This window comes from Mandrillus leucophaeus, unplaced genomic scaffold (assembly GCF_000951045.1).
Source record: "Mandrillus leucophaeus isolate KB7577 unplaced genomic scaffold, Mleu.le_1.0 Scaffold188, whole genome shotgun sequence".
NCBI classification, from domain to species: Eukaryota; Metazoa; Chordata; class Mammalia; order Primates; family Cercopithecidae; genus Mandrillus; species Mandrillus leucophaeus.
The window spans coordinates 3,459,316-3,483,374 of NW_012101898.1; the positions used below are offsets into that span (position 1 = coordinate 3,459,316).

Below are 24,059 nucleotides of genomic sequence, written 5' to 3' on the forward strand. Positions count from 1 at the left end.
ACACACACACACACACACACACACAAATGCTTTGTAGAAGCAGAGGGTAGAATGGTGGTTTTGAGAGACTGAAGGTAAGAGGAATGGGGAGATGTTGGTGGAAGAGTGCGAAGTGTCACTTAAGAAGAATATGTTTAAATACGAGATTATTATGCAACAAGGTGACTAGAGTTAATGTATTTTATATTTCGAAATTGTTAAGAGTAAATTTTCAAATATTCTCACCAAAGAAAAGATAATTATTTCAGGAGATGAATATGTTAACCAGCTTGATTTAATTACTTCGCATTGTATGCATTCAGGTTGAGGATCCCTTATCCAAAATGCGTAGAACCAGAAGTGTTTTCGGATTTCTGATGTTTTCAGATTTGGGAATATTTGCAGAATACACACCAGTTAAGAATACTGGTTGAACATCCCTGATCTAAAAATTCAAAATTGGAAATGCTCATTGGAGCAAATTGTTGGCACTCAAAAAAATTATGGATTCTGCAACATTTCAGATTTTAGACTTCCGGATTAGGGACCCTCAGCCAGTATATCATAGTATCACCCTGTGGCCCATGAATGTCTATGATTATAACTTAACTAGTTTACCATTAAAGAAACACAATCCTTATGCTAAGTGAAAAAAGTCAGACACAAAGGTCATATGTTCTATGATTCCATTTATACCAAATACCCAGAATAGGAAAATCCATAGACAGAGAGAAGACTGATGGTTGCCAGGGGCTAGAGAAGGGGGATGGAGAGTGATTGCTAATGGGTACAGGGTTTGCCTTTGGGGTGATGAAAATGTTTTGAAACTTGATACAGGTGGTGATTGTACAACATTACGAATATACTAAATGCCACTAAAATGGTAGACTTTAAAGTGGTCAATATGTTATGTGAATATCATGTCAATTAAAAATAAATTTGCAATCTCACTCATTACCCTTTACTGAGCTCCATTGTGTGATTCATTTGTTTAGTTTGCTTCTTGAACATCTCCTTCTCTTGAATGTAAACTCCACAAGGGCAGGCAGGGCTTCCTGTCTGTTTTGCTTATTGATTTAATGTCTGGGCCTAGAATAGGCCTGGAACAAAGCAGGCCATGAGTTTTGTTGAATAGACAGGTGAATGTATTACCTCTTTTGTGCCTTGTTAATAAAAGCTCCTCTGTATTTCTTGAATACCAAATTAAAGAGAGATTAATTTCTTAAACGAATAGGATTAAAGGGCTAGTATGGTCTCATCCAAAATAAATTTAAAATAGAGAGGGGAAGAAAAGTAATCCTATCAGAATTCCTCGGTTCACTGCATGGGAAACAAACAAACAGCCTGGTAGAGGTTCAGAGGATTGAGAAAACGGTATCAAGGGCTGAGCACTGAGGTCCTTTTTAATTTGCAAGGATTAGAAATGTCAACAAGCATCGTATTTTCCGCTAAATTCTAGAAGATGAATCAGTGCAGCGGATTTAAACTAGAAGGACAGCAGAAAAAATGAGGCTGCTAATAAATGCACGGCTTCTGTATAAGCATAGGCTGTGCATATGGGTTCAATCACACCTACCCCGAGAGAAAATATTTTCACTTAACACCTGCGACACTGTGAATCAGGGAGAACATACCGATGAGCTCCTTATTTCTGACGTCCAAGGCCATGTTCCGCAGCGCCGTGGCCACCGCGCACACCACGCGGTCATTGTCTATTCGGAGCAGCTCCACGAGGATGGGCAGGCCTTTCTCTTTTCGGACAGCGGCTCGGATATATACTGACCACTGCAAAAACAGGGAAGGCGAAGGGCGTTAGAGACAGGGAGAAAACCCTACAGGCAAATAGTACATTTGCGTTTTCAGACGGATGCTTACAGGAGCCAAAAAGGTTGAATTACCAAGACCTATTGTAGAATGGGTTGAATCTGTTAGACATGCATTTAAACTTTTTAACTGTATTTTTTGCCTTCAACTTGGGGACAAAGATTTCAGGGTTAATCAGTGAACCACACTAGGTTTCTTTTGTGACACTGTTTTCAGTACTTGAAGTTGAAAGCCATTTGCGTGATGTGTATACTTGATGCTTCAAGATACAGAGGTTTGGGACAAGCGGATGTGGCCAGTGACATTCAGAGAAATAAAACAAGAACCCCGAAAAAGTAGAAAATGAGAATGGGTTGTGTGGGAGTGATTTCTAAAGACAGCTTTGAATTTGGAGATGGGGCACACAGGTGAGTTGCTGAACGTGCTGTCAATAAGTCGTTTGCTGAACAATAAAGAGCCCACCAGTCAGAAATACGCCGGGCCGGATAAATGTAAGTATGACATTGAAAACCAAGAGTGCACATGGCAAAATGTTTTTTAAAAAACATTAAGGTCAAACTGTATAATGTTAAGGGCCATAATTCAATGTCTTCTTTATAAAGTAGGACATGAAATTTGTTTTGGGTTGGTGGTCGTCAGCCTTAATGGAACACAGGTAATGCTTCATATTAAAATGTCCTTGCAATATCTAGATGAAAAAGCATTCCGATTCACTTAACAGAATGCAGGCCCAGATTTTCAGACATTTGTATGAATGATGTATACTCTTCTACAGTGTCCTGGAGAAGAGGGTACAATATAAAAATTCACAAATGTAAGGGTTTTACCTGTTGCAATTTCATTTTGATTTGAGAAAATTACATTCACGCAATGAGGTTGTGGATTCTGTGGTAGGGTCCTCCTGGGGACCAGTCCTTTCCCACCCAGTCCCCCCACCAGGCCCCCTCCGCCCCCCTTCCCCCATGGGGGCAGGCACCCCAGAGCTGGCTCTCACCTGTGGCAGGCAGGGAGCCCCCTCTGGCAGTGAACGTAGGGCATATGCCATGCCTGCCACATCCTCAGCCCAGCCCTGCATGAAATATGAGATCAAAAAAACAACTTCATCCTGTCCTACATTAGAAGTCACATTCACATAGTTTCTTATCACCATCAACTCACACTGTATGCTTTTCTCGCACCCCTACTTTGTGCCTCAAGCTCTAGGAAGCCTTGAGAGGTTAGGGGAGCAGGTAAAACTCACTAAAGCATCTCTTGGCTGTGGTGATCTATTTGACAGCTCCACTGTTAGAGAGCAAAGAAGTGGAAGGTCAGGAAGTGTCAGACATGACAAAACATTGAGGTTTGCAAACTGCTTCTTGGGATGTGGGAATCTGGAACTGACATCCCTTCCCAGGGAGGAAGCCCTTTCTCCTGGTACAATGCCAATTTCCATCGATGCATTCAACCAGCATGCTGAAACACGACTTCCTCTGGACACATCTGCCTCCCCCTGAAATGAGCCAAGAATACGTGGACTTCTTGTGCCCTGCTGAGTCTCCAGTCCCCCAGCTTGGAAAAGCCCGGAAATCTGAGTTTATGCAGCCCACTTAATCCTGGGATCTTCCCTAAAACTAAGGAGAGAAGCTAGAAAAAGGAAGAGAATGCAAATCAGGGTGTGGGGTCAACATTGACATATTGCAAAAGGAACATCAATGACAACATCGGGGAGATATTCTGGACCTTCTGGGAGATGGCAAGGGTATTCCTGGCAACTTAGGCAGGCTGATGCATGTGCCCTCAGCCTGGTAGGGAAGAGATGAACTGAGGAAGGTGAGTTCATCTCTTCCCCAGCACCACTTCTTTGCAGGCCCCATGCGACTGGCTTGTATATTTGAGATCTCTTCTAATTCTTGAAACTCCAGGGAGGTCAGCATTTTTATTTTATACACGGGGAAATTTAGGCACAAAGATATTCAATAACCTGCAGAGTCACCTGCACTCGACTCTGGGTCCTGTTACTCCATATCTGTCTTTTTTTATGCTGCTGACATTATACCCCCTCTACCATCATCTCATCCCCTCTCCTGTAATCCTTCATGCTTAGTCTCCCAGACACGACCTAGCCTTTTCCTCCATCCTTCCAGACACAGACGGAGGAGAACCTGGCCATATCTGAAATGAGCCAAGAATACGTGGACATAACTCTGTCCTTCTTAGAAGTCCAGCTACTAGCCATACCCCCCAGTGTTGGATGAAAAGGTGATTTGGTATTTGGAGAACAATGGGAATCCTTCAGCTTTGCTGGGAATTGATTTGAGAGCAATAACAACAAAAAGAGGCTACTTAGGACCAAAAATGTGTATGAGATATAGAAACACATTTTTGATACTAGAAATTGGTGAACAGTGGTGTGTTTTCCCTAAGAGAGAAAGGATAACCAGACAATAGATTTGATATTTTTGTTATTGAGGCATAGAAAATAGCTTTCATTTTTAAAGGTTAGTTATGTGTATGTTTGTGTGTATACAGATTTCCAATATTGTCACAGCAAATGAGACCAATTTGCCCAGATTTAGTAGGTCCAATAAAAGGAGTCATGTCTAATTGGAATTTCTCGCTTGCGTCAGGAAAGGATCCCTTCTCCTTGCAGGTGATGGGACAAAGCTTTTGCACTCCTCTTCCTGGGGAGAGGCTCAGGCCACTATTTGACCCAAAGAAGTGTTGTCAGCATGGGACAGAGAAGAAGCAGCAAGCATGTATTGTCTAAGGCTAGAGGGCACAGATCCAGGTAAAAGATGGAATATATTTGAAAGATAATTAGAACAGAGAGAAAATAATTTGCCCTCTCCCTAGTCAATACAGAGCTTCCATGCTGGGGAAATAAAGGATGCAGTTTGGAGAGGAAGCAAGAGATGCGGCAGCACTGTGGGGGCTGCAACCTGATCCCTGGAGTCCTCCTGGACAAGCCCCCTCCATGGATAAGGGAACTGAGTATGACATCCCCCTTAAGATGGGAGAATGGAAAGTCCACAGCTCGGCTGCCCTTCTTGGAGGACAGCAGTGGCTGAGCAAGACTCAGCGAAGTGTCCTGTACCGTCCCAGGATGGGGGCCAGAGGGTAGGAACAGTGACATGGCTTGCTGGGCTGGGAAGGGCTGGGAGGATTCTTGTAGCCCCAGGGTGGCAAGGGGTAGCTGCTGAGGGTGGTCTTGAATGGGCGGGGTGTGTAGGTTAGCTGAGGAGGAGAAATGAAGAACTCAGGGCTGCAGAGGGGTTACTTGGCCAGGAGGGAGGAGACACATCAGTGGAGCACATGGTGGGAGCAGACGGTGCCTCTCTGGATTAAGGACAGGAGGTGGTTGCATCTCAGGGGAGCTCAAAACAGATGGAGGCAGGTGTGGGCCAAGAGAGGACCCTGGACCAGAGATGGTCCAATCACCAATCACCACATCCTGGAGAAGAGGCCGCATAGAACAGAGTCGATTCCACACTGAGAAAATGGACACCGCACCCTCATCGTCTGTGCAGGACTATACTGGTAGGACCCCCAAATTTAGCATCAACTGCAGGGGCAGGAGAGGATGAAGGTGAGGAACATAAATGTGGCCACGCTTGAAGCCTGACAGGACTGGGAAACAGCTGAATTTGACTGGGTTTGCCTAGAAATGTTGAGATTCACATTTCTTTCCTTTCTATTTTTTGGCACCAGGCAAATGAGGGCTCAGAGATGAACCTGAAGTGAATTAACAAAGATACTTGCATACAAGTTTGTGTCCCATGAAATTCCTAGTTGTATGTATTGAGAATTTGGTAACAAAGAGAAGTCAATAACTTTTAACCCTTTAAGGCCAGGCTGCCTCATTCTAATGTGGATTTCCAGGGACTTGACTTTTACAAATCCCAGCCCAGCTATAAATAAAACTGATGGCCATAATTTTTCCAAAGAGTTCCTCCTTGCTGAAACTGAGGTGATTCTGTGAAGGCTGATTTGTTCCTGAAGGGAGATTAATATTATAATTTAACTTTTCCTCATTGAAATCCTAATAATTTGCTAAATTACAATGACAGTGTTTTCCTTTAAGTACTAAATATTCTCTTCTGAGGCTGAACCCATTATAGTGCTAAAATTCTGAATTTGTTGATTAATTCTCTATATTCTAAAAGTACTCTTGTGTTAGAAGTATAGTCTGCAATTAAATGACTGTCAGTTACATGATCATTTGTCCATTAACTTTCTTTATCAAATTAGCCATTTCCTCACTTTTTCTTTTAACAAGGTAAAGTCAAATTTTAAAACCAAACTCTTCCAGTGAAAAATACAGACAATGAATTTGGTACAAATGGCGTGTAATTCCTAAATTTGTTTCTGAATTTATTTATGATACCAGGGTGTCTCATTCCCATGACAAGAGGGTAGGAAACACCTCCTGCACTGAAAAGCTTATTTAATTAGTCTTATTTTTACCAGTAGTTTACTATAAAAACAATGTACAACATATTAGGAAATGACATGGCTTTTGCTGTATGCCCCAGATTATTCTCTCTAGAATGGATTATTATTTGAATTATCAGATTCTCCTAGCTGGAAAAAAACTGTGCTTGGTTCCTGCTCTAGGATTCATGAAATAATGGGGTGGTATTAGCACAAGGTCCTTCGAATGATGGGGTTACTCTGCAATGGACACAGAAGTCAGGTGTTGGCTCTTCACATCCAGAGTTACATTACAGATTTACATATCTTTGTTTTCAAAATTCCAAAATCTATTTTGAAAACTGGTATCTCTAATCAAGATGACTAGTGAAGAATTCCAATCTGTTAGTAAAGAAATAAATCAATTTAATAAATACAAATTTTAGTTAAGGCAATGGCAACTATTGCATGTTTACTGTTTTTTGCTGTTGTTTCTTTGTCTGAATTTTAAAAATGTAAGTCAAGTTAGGGCAAAGACTGAATTTTAGCATGTGTTAATGCAATGCTCAAAATATTAATGTACAGGCAAGATAATTTCCTGGGGGGGAGGGGGGGAAGCATTTAGATGTGCTTTTGTAGTAAGAACAAACAAAGAAGGTCAAGCTCAAGTAAAAGTGACCCAGAGGAAGCATTCACTGAAGAGACTGGAAGAAGCATACTCATTCCGCAATTCTCAAGCTATCTCAAGGACCAGTAATTTTCAATTAAAAAATTTCTTTAAAAAAAGCAACTTTCTGAACATGAAAAGGTTTTTTTGTTTGTTTTCACTGTGAATGTAATCAAACATTAGAGATGTCATCCTTGTGTGCAACTGGCATCTAGAAATGCCTTCTGGGGAACTAAATACAACCCTGTTAAATGATAGACAGTGCATGGTATGAGACTCAGGCTGCCTCAGATCTTATTCAGAGGCCCCTGTGTGTTCCTTAGTAAGAGTGATGCATGAATACACCATTGAGAAGGGGGAACTGACCACAGTGGAGGTCCAAAATGAAACTGCTCACACTGCTACCCTCTAAACAAGAGTGGTGGTTGAGAGGTACAGGCTCTGAGCCACTGCATTCACAGACATGGAAGATTTGGTGATTGTTTATCCAATTTAGGAAAATAAAATTAATTCAGTTGTTTCTTGTTCTAAGTCAATAGGCACTAAGACAGAAAGCTTTTCCTCTACATAGCTTTTTTTTTTTTCTCTTTAAACATAATGTCTCACGGGTGAAGTGATCTGGACTTCATGTTTTTCTTTTGGAACCAGAAAACATGCCATTTTTGGAATATCAAGCAATTTCTTTCTTTTGGTTATGAGGAGGGAGAAATCTGAAATTTATCTTTAGGGCACAGTTTGGAGGGGCCCTGTTGATAAGCCCTTTCAGTCTTGCAACTGTAAGGCAAAGTTTTTGCTGAAGTCTTAGGTAGTAAGTTAACTACAGTGCAATTATTTTTTTTACTAAGACAGTGTGTTTTATTTTCTAATAGTATAGTATAAATCAAATATATTAGCAAATTATTTAGGAGACAGAATTTTATTTTTCTTGGATCTGGATTTAGATGACCTTACTGCAAATTATTACTGATTGTTGGTAGGGGATGAGTTTATGAAGACATTTGTGTACTAGAGGCTAGGAGCTGAGCCCAGCCTATGAGAAGGGACATAGAGCTGTGATCTTGACTTTCATAAGAGAACATATATTGTTATGAACTTGTGTTTTTGCTGCTTTTTTTTTTGCTTCCTGCTGGTGGATAGTGATGACAACAGCAGTCTTCTAAGTCACAAATTGAAGATGGCAGAACAGCTATCAGCATGGGTGAATTAATTCATGGAGGGGAACTTCTGCCTTAACCTGCTCCTAACTGTGACATCAGGAGAAAATAACTTACCTTGCTTGGGCATTTGCATATTTGGGGGTCTCTTTGTTACAGCAGTTAGCACTCTCCTAAATAATACTATGCTAGTGTACTAAAATAAACTCTCAATCATGGAATCCCAGCCCTAAGGCCCTAAGGCTTTAACAAGCAATGCTGGAAGCGTACTTCCTTACCTCCGCCACATCGTTGAAAAAATAACCTCATGGATGGCCCTGTGCCAGCATGTACTCCTATAGCTGCATCTGTAATGGATTTTGTAGATGCTTTGTTTACATGTTTATCATATTGTAAGGGAAGAGACCAAGTCATCTTCATCCATTTATCTCAATTGTCTTGTCTTTTTTGGCCCACAGTTGGAGATTTTAAAATGTTTAATTGATGAAAAAAGATGTCGGGTTGATTTACAGCATCAAGTCTGATGATTTCACAACAGCATTCTGCACGGAGGGGAACTATGCAAAAACGATCAGAGCCACTGAAATTACTAAGGAGGCCAAAAAATTCGAACCACTTCCACAAAACTACTGCTAGGGTTTAAAATGGTCACACAGCTGGGCACAGTGGCTCACGCCTGTAATTCTAGCACTTTCGGAGGCCAAGGTGGGTGGATCACTTGAGGCCAGGAGCTGGAGACCAGCCTGGCCAATATGGTAAAACCCCATCTTTACTAAAAATACAAAAATCAGCTGGGCATGGTTGCAGGCTCCTGTAATACCAGCTCCTTGGGAGGCTGAGGCAGGAGAATCCCTTGAACCAGGGAGGCAGAAAGTTGCAGTGAGCCAAGATTCCACCACTGCACACAAGCCTGGGTGACAGAACAAACCCCTGTCTCTAAATAAATGAATAAATAAATAAATAAATAAAAAAAATGGTTATATGCCCTTTTGGGAGTGTGTTCTAAAGTCAGAAAAATCCCTTCATTCTGGGGCCCCTGGTGTGGTGCTTGAACCTGTGACTCAGGGCTTATGAATACTTGTTTGTCTCCAGGACTGAAGCACAGAATATCGAGGTGGCATGTCTTGAGCCACCATAGCGCTAATCATGCTATGTCAATTCATCTGTTTTTATGATAGAATTCCTCTGTGAAGTGACTGCTCAGGTGACAGGTTAGCCCATGTCTTCAACGGGGCTGAAAAAGGGTTTCATGTACAGGTAGTTTTACAAGTGCTCTTAGTGCAATTGGTGGACTAGGACGTCCCATTAGGGCAGGAGTCCACAACCCCTGGAGTTCCTAACTCCTGTTAGGAACTGGGCCGCACAGTAGGAGGTGAGCGGTGGGTGAGTGAGCATTACTGCCTGAGCTCCGCCTCCTGTCAGATCTGCAGCAGCATTCGATTCTCATAGGAGCACAAACCCTATTGTGAACTGTGTATATGAAAGATCTAGGTTGCATGCTCCTTATGAGACTCTAATGACTGACGATCTGAGGTGGAACAGTTTCATTCCAAAACTATTCCTCACCCCATCAGACCCATGGAAAAGTTGTCTTCCATGAAACTGGTTACCGATGCCAAAATGTTAGGGACCACTGCTTTAGGGATAGTCTGTGTCTGCTAGACACCAAACTAATAATCAGCTTAATATAATTTAAGATATGATTGAGCCCAATAGGTTCAGCGGTTTTTTTTTTTGGTTTTTTTTTTTTTAAATAGATAATGCCTCCCTGTCTTCTCGCTGGCATTGTTGCTGATGAGAAATCTGCCATCTTCCTTATCTTGTATGGAACACGTCTTTTCTTCCTCTGGATGCTTTGAAGATCTTTTTATTGCTGACTTTGAGCAATTTGATTCTGATGCACCTTGGTTTTGTTTCTTCATGTTCCTTGTGCTTGAGGTTAAGCTGCTTTGATCTGTGAATGTATGAGTTTCATTAAATTTGGGAAATTTTCAATCATTATTTTTTTCAAAACTTTTTTTCTGTTCTCTTCCTCCTTTCTCTGTCCTCTCATTGGGGTACTCAAACTACATCTCTATCAGGCCAGTCGACACCCACAGATGATCTGTATCTTTCTTTTTTCTTTCTGTGTTTCATTCTGGATAGCTTCTATTGTCTTTGTGTTCACTGATCTTTTCTTCTGTAATGTTTAATGTGCTGTTAATCACATCCTATGCATTTTTCCTTTCAGACACTGCATTTCAGACTCCAGAGGGTTTATTTGAGTCTTTTATACATTTTCCATGTGTAACTTTTTAAATGTTTTGAACACATGGAATACAGTTATAATAACTGCCTATTTGATAATTTTAACATCTGTCAGTTCTGAGTTAGTTCTGATTGATTGATTTTTCTCCTTTTTATGGATTGCATTTTCTATTTACTTGCAGGATAGTTTTCAGATGTATGCCAGACATTCTCAATTTTAATTTGTTGGGTGCTGAATATTTTTGTATTCCTACGGATATCTTAAAGCTTTGTCCTAGGATGCAGTTAATTTACTTGGAAACTGTTGATCCTTTTGGGTCTAAGTTAAGATTTGATAGGAAAGACTAGAGCACAGTTAGTCCAGGGCTAATGATTCCTCTGTATTGAGGCAAGATCCTACTGAGTATTCTCCCCAGTAGCTCATGGATTATGAGATTTTCCTCTCTGGCTCTTGGGAACACGCACTATATGCACCCCCATGTGAGTGTCCAATTTCATTCTCCCTAACAACTTCAGGTGTTTCTTTCCCAGCCTTGGGTATTTGCCTCACACACATGTGCTGAGAGTTCTCTGTTGATGTTTAAGGGGAGTCCTCTGCACATCTCTAGGGTTCTATGTGTGAGTCTCTCCTCTTTGATACTTTGCCCTATGAACTCTGATCACTTCGATATCTCCAGATTCCCAGATCCATCTCTTCAACACAGTGAGTCTATCGAGATCCCCCTGGTCCCTCAATCTTCGTGCCATGGCTTGGAAACTCTCTCTCAAGGTGGTGAGCTGAGACAATCAGAGGACTCACCTTCTTTTGTTTCCTGTCTTTCCGAGATCATTGTCCTTTGCTGACTAATGTCTAGTGTCTTACTAAAAAACCTCAATGTTTCACATATGTCTTTTCTCTGTTGTTTTTCCTTGAAGAAAGGTAAATTTGAACCTCGTCATTCCATCTTGGCATCTTGGCTGGAAGTGGAAATCCCTCTGGTTCGGCTGTTTCTACAACTTTAAAGTTCTGTGATTTAGAACTTTAGAAATCAGATCATCCAATGATAGTACTAAAATTAATGCAAAACTATTAAAAATGGGTTTTCTCCATTTATCAATTTGGATGCACATGACATTTGCAACATAGATGTGATCTTTGCTATCAGTACTGCTTCCCGGGTCTCGTAGGGAAGAAATCACTGAGTCCTGTGATTAGGACCAGTGACTTGGTTGTGGCCGTGCTCCTCCCGTCTCCTGCTCCATAGAGTAGGTCTGTCCTCGTCCTGCAACAGACTGGTCACTGCCTGTGTCTGAGTGTTCCGTCTCCAGGACACTGCTGATTGGACAGGGTGCTCTGATCATCTCTGTGTTTATACTGGCCTAGTTTCTAATTGATTAGGCACGACGCTTCGCATTCCATTTTCATCAGTCTTTCAAAACTCTGTTTCTTTACATTTAAATCTAAAGCTTGGCATCACACCATTAACTAGAACAAAGACAAGTCACTTTGTCTTAGATGATAAACCATGATTCTTAACTTGCATTTGATGGACTCCACTAATCTGCCCTGGTTCACTTTTACGTGATACACTACCTACTAAGTTAAATTCAGGGTCTTTCTCAAGGCTGTTATCTCTCTCTCTAAGGACAAGTCTCCAATTTCCCAGTTCTCCTACATTTTTTTATTCATTTGGGGCACATGACCAGAGATTCTGTTTCCTTCTTCACTAAATCCATGTTGCTATTACATTAGCTCATTAAATATTAATAGATTAACATCCAAGTATCTCTTGTTCTGTCTTATTTTTAAAATAAATGGCAAATAACAGATGCTTTGAAAAGAGTCACACTTTAGGAGGAAAACTGAGTGTACAAAGATTTTAAAATGTTTGACTTCATAGCAAGCACAGATATATATTTCTACAGTTCAAATCCTGGTTTTCATAAAGCTCAAGTACAATAGAAATAATCCATAAATGGGAGTCAAAAGAACATTCGTTCACATTTTGGAAATCTTCAAAGCACTATATCCAATTGTTTTAATATTCTGCAACAAACAAAATCATTATACTATAAATGAGAAAAAGGTAACTGAAGCCCATGTCGGCAATGAAAAACATGTATCACTTTGCTTCTGCCATAATAACATGATGTTTTTCTGATGCTCATAAACCAAGTAATGAGTGTTTTAAAGTTTAAAAAGTGTTTAGGGCCATTATGAATATCTAGTTTGCTAGTCAATTTGTCACAGAAAAAGAGTGTGCATGATCTTCCTATAAAGAGAAATTATTGTTTTAGATGATGAGATCTATAAAAAGCCATCTCCGTGCAAAATTAAAGTATTTTACCTCTACATTTCTGTTTTTGTTGGGTCATAAAAAGTTAAGAACACTAAAGAAATACCACTAAATTTTAACAGTTGCTATAAAAATGCATTCTTTGAATTCTAGAGTTCAGACGGTAACACTATATGCTGTTGTGTATCCTAACTCAATCTTTTAATAATTCAAGATTTTTTTCTGAAATCATCTTTTTAAAAGTAAGCATTTATCTGCTTGGTTTCTGGACAAGTCATCCTTTGTCTTCTTGAAATTATAATAATTTATCATTGCTTGGCTTAATGACAATCTTCGCAAATCTTCCTTGAGAATTGTCCATGTGCTTGTCCCACGAAATATGGATAATTAGTAAATTATACAAAAGATGATGATGTGACTGATCCCCATGTGCGTATCTGTATTTTGATATGAAATTTCTTATGCATATGTGTGTGTGTGTGTGTGTGTGTGTGTATATATATATATATATATTTATAAGTACTCCCAAATATTCCTTAGCAGCCCCTTGTCATGTCTGAGAACTATCCCATTATCTAGAATTATTAGGGAAGCAGTGCTTCTCATAAGCAAGACTGACATCCTAAGAGGCAAAATTCTACTTTAACCATCGGGATGGAAATCTTTCGCAAATGCTTTCTGTCTTCTGAAATTATTAGTAATAACAGTTTCTTGATGAGAGAGGGCCAACTTTATGACTCTCAGAGTAGATGGAACAGCCATGACATTAAATGGTCTCTGACAGTTTTTCTTTCTTGCATTCTTTAACTCAGTTTTTCTAACTCCTCTGTCTTCTCTCTTTGCCACCACAGTATCTACTCTCCCTCCTTATGATGGTCTATGTGTCTGCTTACAAGAGTTCTTCCTTTTTTTTTTTTTTTTTTTCTGAGATAGAGTCTCACTCTGTCACCAGGCTGGAGTGCAGTGGCGTGATCTCAGCTCACTGCAATCTCCACCTCCCAGGTTCAAGCGATTCTCCTGCCTCAGCCTCCTGAGTGGCTGGGACTACAGGCACGTGCCACCATGCCCAGCTAATTTTTGTGTTTTTAAAAGAGACAGGGCCAGGATGATCTTGATCTCTTGACCTCGTGATCCATCCACCTCGGCCTCCCAAACTGCTGGGATTACAGGTGTGAGCCACCGGAACTGGCCAGTTCTTGCATTTTTCAACATGTTGATTGAAGTCCAATATGGACTGGGAAATCTATGGTCGTCATTGTTAAGCTTTGTCTAAGACAGAACAGTTTCTGTTATGCTGACTTTGACTATTCTAGACCCTTCTGCCTTTTTCCTAGTAGTTTCTACTCTCTTAGCAGTAGAGAAATTTACCAAAGAAATGTCCTCTGGATATGTGGGATAACTGTGCTGAACTAATGCAGATTAATTGTGCTAGAAACAGTAAGATGCTACTGCCAGAAAATATTAAGAATTATCATGCTTCTTTCATAATTCCCATTATGTAAAGTAGAAGAGAATCTTAAAATATAAAAGTAGTAAACTCTTTTTAAACTTGTCATTTTCTTACTCTACACACCTAAAGACCCACACATATCTAAGCAGTTCTTGCAGCTGATTTGGGTGCCCCCGAGACACAGAACTTGGAAACTTAGACAGAAATCTCAGCACGGTAGCAACTGCAGAACTGGCCCTTTGCTACTGAACTCTGCAACCTGCAAAACATTGTTCAGTCTGAACACTGAAAAGAAAATGGTTCTCTCATAACTTCTTTCTATCAGTTTTACATTGTATTGACAGTATATTGCCAGCTGAACCGAAGAATCAAAATATCATAAAATGTGACCATCTGAGGATGGCCTAGAACATAGTATGTGCTACTAAATTCTTATTGACTAGTAGACATTAATAAATAGAAAACACTGCGATCCTCAAGGAAGACATGTAGATATAGATAGCAGTTGAGATAAATGCTCACATTTGAACTATTTCTCTCAGCCAAGCACAGGGGTAGGCAGTGGGCTCGAAAGAGATAAATGGGGCTTGGTCTGCCCATAAGGGGCGTACAGACCAAATTCTCTTCCAGAGGACAGTCTTAGCAGCTCAGAAGGAATCACTGTATGAAAGAAAGATTAGTGTCACTGATCCTTAAATTTGGTGTTTAGATGTGGTGCAGTTCTTTGTACTTTAGCATAGTCTTTTTATCTGTCTGCTTTTAGGATCTTTTTTCTTTGTTACTAATTTTGAGCAATATGATTAAAAGACACCTTGGTATTGTTTCTTCATGTTTTCTGTGCTGGGGGCTCCTTGAGCTGCTTAGATCTGTGAGTTCATAGTTTTCATTAGATTTGGAAAATTTTCAACTATTATTTTTTAAAATATTTTTTTTTTGTTCTCTTTCTCTTCTCATTTGAGGACTCCATTTACACACGTGAGGTCACTTGAAGCTCACTGATGCACTATACCTCTTTTCTTCTTTTTTCTTTGTGTTTCATTTTAGATCATTCCTACTGCTGTATTCAAGTTCACTAATCTTTTATTCTGTAATCTTATAATCTGCTGTTAATCCCATTCCACATAGTTTTTGTTCAGGCATATTATATTATATTTATTATACTTTAAGTTCTGGGATACATGTGTAGAACGTGCAGGTTTGTTACATAGGTATACACATACCATGGTGGTTTGCTGCACCCATCAACCGATATCTACATTAGGTATTTCTCCTAATGCTATCCCTCTTCTAGCCCCCGATCCCTGCCAGGACCCAGTGTGTGATGTTCCCTTCCCTGTGTCCATGTGTTCTCATTGTTCAGTTCCCACTTATGAGTGAGAACATGTGGTATTTGGTTTTCTGTTCCTGTGTTAGTTTGCTGAGAATGATGGTTTCCAGCTCCATCCACGTCTCTGCAGAGGTAATGAACTCATCCTTTTTTATGGCTGCATAGTATTCCATGGTATATATGAGGCGTTATATTTTAATTCTAGAAGCTTGAGTTTGTTCTTTTGTATATTTTTCCTATTTCTACTTTTTGAACATATGGAATATAGAGTTTAAAGGTTGAAGTCTTATACTCAAAATCTTCTAGAGCCCAAAGATATTTCTCCACTTTTAAGTTGTTATGATTACATGATAACGACATAAGTATTTCTCAAGGAAAGTGATAATTGATTAAAAAAAAAAAGTAAAGGAAGAGAGAAAGAAGAGAGAGATGGGGGGGAGAGGGAGAGAGGGAGAGAGAGAGAGAGAGAGAGAGAGAGAGACAACATCTTAAGATGACACACCTGATTTGCCACCATCTAGATCTTTGTGTCTTAGCCAGGCTGATGCCTGAAGCCCAGAGCCCATTTCCCTGTACCCGTCTAGTTAGTGCTGTACGGCAGGGGAGCTGGGTAGGGTCTTTCAGCTCATGAGCACGTGAGTGCTCATGGGCACATACAGTGGTTTGGCCTATGACATCTCGCTACCATCCTTGCATCCAGTGTTCTGATTGATGTACATGATGTAGAGTGAGGCAGCCCTGATTTTCTCTGCAGATGACACATCTGAGACACAGTGACGTGCTGTAGTTTGCCCAGGCTCACCATGCTCAGAAAAGGTAGAGCCTCGGTTTGAATTATGACGTGAATCAAAGCTTCCTAGATCACGCTAAATTTGGAGAGACATAAGATGTAAGGCCTCGTTCCAGGAAGTGATTTCCATTAGTATCTCTTTTCTCCTCCTTTAAGACTACGCTCCGGATGTCTACCGGGTGCAACTCTGCTTTTGAAGCTTTTCTCTACCAATCTCTGGTTGCAAGCAAGAGATATGTACAACTCTAGGGCTGCCTATGGGCAGGGTGTAGAAAAGGGCTAATTATGTCCATTCCTAAGACTCTTCAGAGAAGAAGTGGGTCTGGCCATAGGGCAGCGGCCAGCTCTGTAGGAAGAATTGTCAGGGTCTGGGGCCCATGAGCTGGGATGGCACTTGAGAAAGAAGGAAGTTCTGTAGCTTGGACTGCAGCAATGGAAACAAAGGATGACAGAGAGAGAATGACAAGAAGGCAGACATCCAAAGGAATAAGCAAAGGGAAGGGTGTAGTTACATAATGTTGAGACCAGGGTGTAGTGTGTGTGTGTGACATCTACAGCTTTGAGCTTCTGAACGTTATCTGTATCCGTGTGTATATGTTCACATGGTTTGGATGAAAATAAATGTCAAGGAAAGGAGTGATTGATGAATATGCCATACCCCAGGATTTGGTATGAAATGAATGGATCATGCATGACAGAAGTGCAAACTTTCTCTCTTGGTATTCTCCCCACCCGCCCTCATTCTTCTAAGAGGTCACAGTTTTTTATGCAACAAAGCAAGTTAGCGCACTGGTGACCAGACTCAGGAATTGCTTGCTATGCTGAATCTCTTTTTGCCCAAAATGAGTGTTATGAAAATCAATCAGGAACAGTGTCAGTTTATAATGACTCAGAGAAAAAGGCCATTCTAATCTCCTCTCCAATAATCTATTTAACACTTTTGCCAAAGTCAGCCAACAATACTATTCTTCTCTGTAAGCCCATGCTTTAAAAACATAAGGGGTTCTTTTCTTTTCTTTTGGGACTGGGACCTGGTACATTCTAAGTGTTCACATGGGGTTTGACAGTTGTTTGAGTATTAACTCCCTTACCCGTTAATGACAGTGCTTTGAAAAAATGTTAACCTGTCACAATCTCCACTGAAAACAAAGTAGCTCAGCTACACGAATAGAATGAAAAACATTTCACAGCATTTCCAGTGAGTATCATCACATCTAGTCCTCTCTGTTTGTAGCGATCTTTAAGGACCCCTGAGCCTTTCAGACGAATTTTTAAAAGGAATACATTTCCAAGTAAAACAGTTCAATATAAATGTTTTTTCTCTAACATCCTAGAAATCTTTATTAGAATTGCATTTCTCAAAACTGGACTTGTATTGATATCTGAGAAGCTGCTCATAACTCCAGATTTCTTTTTATTGTAATGAACTGGCCATACCTTCCAGCTCCCTGCAGCCAAGTTCTGCAGGGCGCCTGCCGCCCCTTCCAGCGTGTCTGGATTTGAGCACTCAGAGAGCAGTGTGAGGTAGGGTTTGACTATTGATGGGTGCCACAGCATCTGGATCCCTTTTGGTGGTTCAGCACAGTCTGGAAGAGGTCCTACTCCATCCCACTGGTGGAAGAAAAACAAGAGAGCAAACATCTTTAACATCTTTATGCTTCCCAACATTGCCTTCCTCAAACATTACAGGTGAAAACAAAAGCAGAGCATTATCACATTTGCTGAATATAGACTGCACGGAGGCTACTGCATCAGCAGTCCAGGGATCACTAAAAGTGGAAGCCATTCCTGCCCAGCGAGAGCTTGGGATCGAGGGTGGAGGGCGGGTTAGCGTATGCACACAAGAGAATGTAACTGGCAGAAGAAGTGGATAAGCTCTCCAAGAATGATTCTAACATGTTGCTGTAGGAAGGAAGGGGAAGAGATGAATTAATTTTAATTTTGATTGAGCAGGTTGGAAGAAGGATAAAGATCAAAGTAGCATATTTTATAGTAAGCATACTACAGATGTTGCGTAACAGTTACCGACAATTAAATGCCCTCACTTCTTGTCCATAATCGTTAATGTGATAAACTCCTATATAATTTGTTACATACATACAAATTGGGTTCTATTGTTGCATCTAACAAATGACAAAATCGATAAAAGAGAGAAAACTGCTATGGTTTATTAGACACATTGACATGAGCTATAGGTAAATCTAGATCTTAGAGCAACCATTATAGTTTAGTTTGCTTTGATTTGAATCTAATGAATAACAGGATAATGTGTAATTCAAAATTAATTACCCATAATTTAGAAATTATGGCTTACATGCACAAAGGAATACCAGTCAACCATTAAGAATGATACTTATGAAGACTATGTAGCAACTTGGACAAATTATAACAATAAAAGTTAAATGATCAAAGCAGGATGCAAAGTAGTATGGGATTTGCACATTATTCCAAGTAAAATGCATCATAAAACACCTGTAATTATCATAAAAATTTATTAATACAATGTCTTTTTCTCTACATTTCAAACTTCCTGTTCTATTACTCTTACAATTTAAAACATACTAAAAATAAAATAATGATTCTGATCTTTGATTACACAAAGGCTTTGTCTTTTGTGAAAATAAAGAGTATAATCAAGTTAGAAATGAAAGATGCTATGCTTTTAGAAAAAAATACACATATTCAGTTCTGAGAAAAATGACAGTAAAATAAAACAATTTCTTTATAATTTTAGTGTGAGAAAATGAAGATATTTAGCTCATTAGTGTTTATGAATGATTACTTAAAAATACACTGTAAATGACACATGCTAAACATACTTGCAGATATTTTATGTACATACATATACATGCATGTATATATATGTGTGTGTATAAATATGAAAAACAAAACCATATTTCTGAATGTAAGTTCCTTAATTCTGAAAGTTTTACTGCAAGAAAATACATGCTTACTTTGTATCCTTGCAACATAAAAATAGAAAAGTGGATAGAGATGGCTGTTGATACAAATAGTTTCAAAAACTTCATTATTTATTTCCTGAAATAAGCTAAACTGCATGTCTTCTTTTCCTCAATAATGATACAGCTTAGTTTAAATCAAGGGTCAAGCTCAGAGATGAACGACATCCCATTAAAGGTCATTTTCAATGAACATGTCACTCAATTTTAACTTTGTAACAAGGACACTCAGCGTGGGAAGCTTCCTGTCCTTTTAACCAAAGCCACTTCCTAACTATTCAAAGATGACTTTGCACCTGTGAACAGCCTATCAATAAAACCAATACATCTCCTTTAAATTAAAAAAAGAAGGAAGTGAACCAGCCTCGCCACATTGCTCCTAGTTCATTATTTGATCCTGGCTTGCTGCACTGAATAGAAAGTGGGCACTAGAAAAAGACAGCAGTCATTCTGTAGGTTTGCCAGTTTCAATGACAAAGCAGTAGCAATACTGGCCTCTCAAAGGAGACCAGCTTGGGGTAGTGAATCTATCTGCTAGAGTAACAAGAAATGGCAAATTAGTTCTTTTATTTCATTTCATATCTTGCTATCTCCTTAAAAATTTAAAGCAATATTTTCATATAAAAATTTGATAAAGTTCAGAAAAATAAAAATGTGAAACTTCCGACTCAACATGGATAGATTTTCCTCTCATGTAAGAGCTAACCTAACAGCGAGAGGTACAGAGAAGGAATATCTGCATGCTCATTACAAAAAGAGGAAAAAGTAGCCATGTTACGTTTTGCTGGGTTTCATCTTGTTCTCCTTTTCTAACTTCTGTGCAATAAAGCGGGATAAATGGTTAAGTCAGTAGAAAATTTTCTGCAGGCTCTGACATGTCATCTATGTATCTCTTAAATACCTTTTATTACAATCCTTTCTTAATAGCTACAGAGAGAAACTGAAGGAAATAAAAGGACAACTGATGTGAACACACATAATCTTTGATGGCAACTGGAGATGGAGTTCAAAGGGGATTCTTGGCTATTTTAGCACGTTGATATTGAAGAAAAAGGACTATCTCAAAGCCAGTAAATGTATCTGCCAGACCTTTATCTGGGTACTTTATTCGAACTTTTATTAAGTTAACAGGGAGAAAAGTATCATAAGTTAATAGGGGGAAAAGCCCATTAAAATAGATTTCTATCAGCTGTAAAATGACTGGAAGTTTTCTGTAAGACTTCGGTTAACATGCTTGACACTATTTTGTCTAGTTCATCAACATCAACAAGGCAGCAGGGCAATGGTAAAGTTATGATCAGACTGATGCAGGTGACACAGTTCTGCACATGCAAACTTTTGAGGCTCGAATGTGAAGATTCATGAAAAATCATGGGATATACAACTCTTTCACCAAAGTAGAAACACTTTATTTACAAATTTAAATATAAGGTGCTTCTATCCTAAAATATCTACAAAAATGGGACATTATCTGAAGGCAAGCAAATGGCTTTAATCTGTAACATAATTGAAGCAGTGACTACACAGTGATTTAGCCCAGAAGAACACAAGACTAAACTTACAAATCTTGTGCAAACTGTGTTTGTTTTGGACAATATCTTGAGAACCTACCACCAAAAACTCTTTAAGAGCTTGAAATATGCAAAGAATACATAAAGAAGCAAAATGTCATCAAGTCGGGAGAGAGAACTTTCCATATAATAAAGAAAGAGCACATGAAGACAAAGTATTTCCAGGACAGCAGTGGTGGCAATGCCAGAAAAGGATTTTTTTTTATTATGTTATCTGCATGATGACCACATATAAGTGTGTGTGTGTGTGTGTGTGTGTGTGTGTGTGTGTGTGTGTGTCTTCATTCCTCAGGATGCAGTTTAAAAGTTAAGCAGAATAGAGAAAGTGAAAGAAATAGCATGAGGAGAGAGGCATTTGTGGTTATAAACAAGTTTTTTTTGCTGGGTTTCATCTTGTTCCAGCTTGGGGGAAATTTTCAATGAAAATATCCCTTCCTCCTCAGAATTTTACTGTTTATGTTTAAGAGTTACATAAATGTTCCACAATTCTGTGTAACAAGTTAATTTTCATCCGTTATATTTTAACAAACAAATTTTGCAAAAGTTCTAGCATCCCTTGAGTCTTACAGATATTACTTAAACGTTCAAGTTACACTTTATGCAAGTCATTCACATGTTGTTGACTAGGAAAACAGACCAAAGAATATATTACTAGCATAATACTAAACCTCCTCTTATGAATTGTCTTGCTTACAGAAATTTCTAATTTTACACACATATTTAGAGTACATAAAGCTAAGGATTAAGGTGGCTATAACCAGAGTGTTTGAAAACTGAGTAATTGAGAATTAGAGCTCTGTTGGAGACAGGCTGCCATAATAGCAGTGAGTGTCTATAGATCATAGAACAAACCAATAGATTCACTTTTTGCCACCCCAAATAGTGCCTCACTCAATAACATATCAGCACTTTTCTTTACTGGCTTCAAATATACGACTGCATGACTAATATCCATAAAAAAACAGCTAACAGTTTCTGTCATTCCATTTCTAAAACTGTGTAGAATTGAAAATATGTATGCTCTCATTAAGAAGGTAATGCTCAAAAATTTTTGGAAAAAAAAAAAAAAGAGGATATCAAGCTTTCCAAGATAGAAGGTCAAGGGACTGCTGAAATTTACACATGATGCTTTTTGATATGGTCACCATCAGCACAGAGCATACATAACGGCCCCTGTAAAAAAGGTCTGCTTAGGAAGAAAATAACATATGCATGGGGATGTGCACAATGTGCATGTTAAAAAGAAGGAAAAGGAAAGAGCCTTTCTTTGGATTTGCTTTAAATACTTTTGCTTCTATGCAGGGCTTAAATTATATTTAAAAGACTTTTTTTTTTTTTTTTTTGAGACAGAGTCTCACTCTATTGCCCAGGCTGGAGTGCAGTGCTGCGATCTTGGCTCACTGCAACCTCTGGCTCCTGGGTTGGAGCAATTCTCCTGCTTCAGCCTCCTGAGTAGCTGGGATTACAGGTGTGCTCCATCACGCCCAGCTAATTTTTGTAATTTTAGTAGAGACAGGGTTTTGCCATGTTGGCCAGGCCGGTCTTGAACTCCTGACCTTAGGTGATCCACCCACTTTGGCCTCCCAGAGTGCTGGGATTACAGGCATGAGCCACCGCCCTGGGCCTATTTAAAAGATTTGTATCTCAGTTGGGTTTTAGACTGAAAGACTGGAAGCCATTTGCTCCTTATATGAAGAGAAAGACATAACTTAGGGATAAAAACCTGAAAGTAGGCTGGGCACAGTGGCTCATGCCCATAATCCCAGCATTTTGGGAGGCCGAGGCAGGCAGGTCGCTTGAGGTCAGGAGTTTGAGACCAGCCTGGCCAACATGGTGAAACCCTGTCTCTACAAAAGTACAAATTAGCTGGGTGAGGTCAGGACTTTGAGACTAGCCTGGCCAACATGGTGAAACACTGTCTCTACAAAAATACAAAAATTAGCTGGTTGTGATGGTGCACACCTGTAATTCCAGCTACTCAGGAGACTGAGGCAGGAGAATCACTTGAACCCCGGGAAGTGGAGTTTGCAGTGAGCTGAGATGGCGCCATAGCACTCCAGCCTGGGCGACAGAGCGAGACTCTGTCTCAAAAAGAAAAAACAAAACAAAACAAAACAAAAGACCCCTGAAAGCAAAGGTGTTACATACTATATTAGCAACAAAGAGACTTTGTAAACATGAGGTTCTTTAAGTTACAGAGAGTCACAGGAGTACTCTAATTATCACATTCATAAAAGCCCCGTAATGAATGAGAAGAATTATAAGACAATTTACAAGGCTTTGTGAGCCATCCTACAGCTGCCCTAGTCTCTGATCTCCAATGCACTGGGCTGGGTACTGAGGAGACACCAACAACGAGCAGTCAGAGAGTATGGAGAAGGATTTTCATTTCAGTAGGAGTGCTAAAATACACAGCTCCTCTTCCCACCTGTCACAGGCGTCATTCGGTCTCAGCCAATCAAGTCTGTGCGCAGAAAAGACCGTTTACTGCTGAGTTGTATCTTCAGAACATAAACAGAAAAGGCTGTCTTCACCAGCGGAATGCATCTCTATTACCTAGATTTCTCTACCAATTAGGGAGCATCACAGTCATTACATATGTGCAGGCTCACTTTCATTTTTTAAGAGATTTTGGTGAAATAAACAACAGACCAGAGATGCTGCAAGATAAAAGAAGTAGAGCTGCAGCATCAGGGAAACATTCTGATTTTAAGATCCCACTCTTTCCTCTCAGGGGAAGTCACACATTGCAAAATGTAGGAAGAGAAGATGGCTGTAAGTAGGTAAACTGTCAGAGAATGTTCTCTCAAGCAGGGTTTGGTTTAATTAAGCTGCAGCCAGCACTAGGTACTTTAAAAAGCAACATTCAAAACCCAAGTCCGTCCACCGTCTGCCACTCCTGCTTGGCTTGCTTTGAACAGCAGAGTTATTACATAATTTGCCTTTATAGTGTTTCATGGCCACTTCCAGCTTTTGGGGGGTTAAAGGCGGAAGGATAGAGGTGATGGGTATTCAAAAACTCCAGTTAACTGTAAAAGGCCAGAAAGAAATGATTCTTTGTGTCGATTCTTAGAAATTTCAAAGAAAACGGTAGTGCGGGTGTCTGAATCCCCCAGGAGCTGTTCAGAAGACTTCAGCTGTGGCTGAAGCTGAGGCTGTGCAAAGAGGGGATAGAGTTGATGGCTAATTAGCTGTACTTATGTGGCACTGCATTGTTTCCAGGCTCTCCTTGCAAAAGACAGGAGGGGCTTTGCATTTGAGAGATTAGAAACCTGCATTAAAGAGGCAGGATGAGGTGCTGTCTGAACAAAGTGTTAGGGCAAAAGAGATTCAGGAATAGCCTTGCTGATGCACCTCCTCCTGTGGGGGGCCACGGGGCCAGGTAGGCACACACCCCTCAGGAGCGAAGCTGGTGATGCTGCCTA

At 39.8% G+C, this 24,059-nt stretch overlaps 1 protein-coding gene across 1 annotated transcript in view; it reads right to left on the reverse strand.

Moving 5' to 3' along the window:
- CTNND2 (catenin (cadherin-associated protein), delta 2) overlaps positions 1-24,059 on the reverse strand; it is a 1,004,786-nt gene that overhangs the window by 120,759 nt on the left and 859,968 nt on the right. Inside the window, exons 17-18 of the mRNA XM_011978063.1 lie at positions 17,541-17,714; positions 1,614-1,764 (exon numbers count right to left, since the gene is read on the reverse strand). Of these exons, the coding sequence (XP_011833453.1) occupies positions 1,614-1,764; positions 17,541-17,714 (325 nt within the window). The remainder of the gene's footprint in view (positions 1-1,613; positions 1,765-17,540; positions 17,715-24,059) is intronic.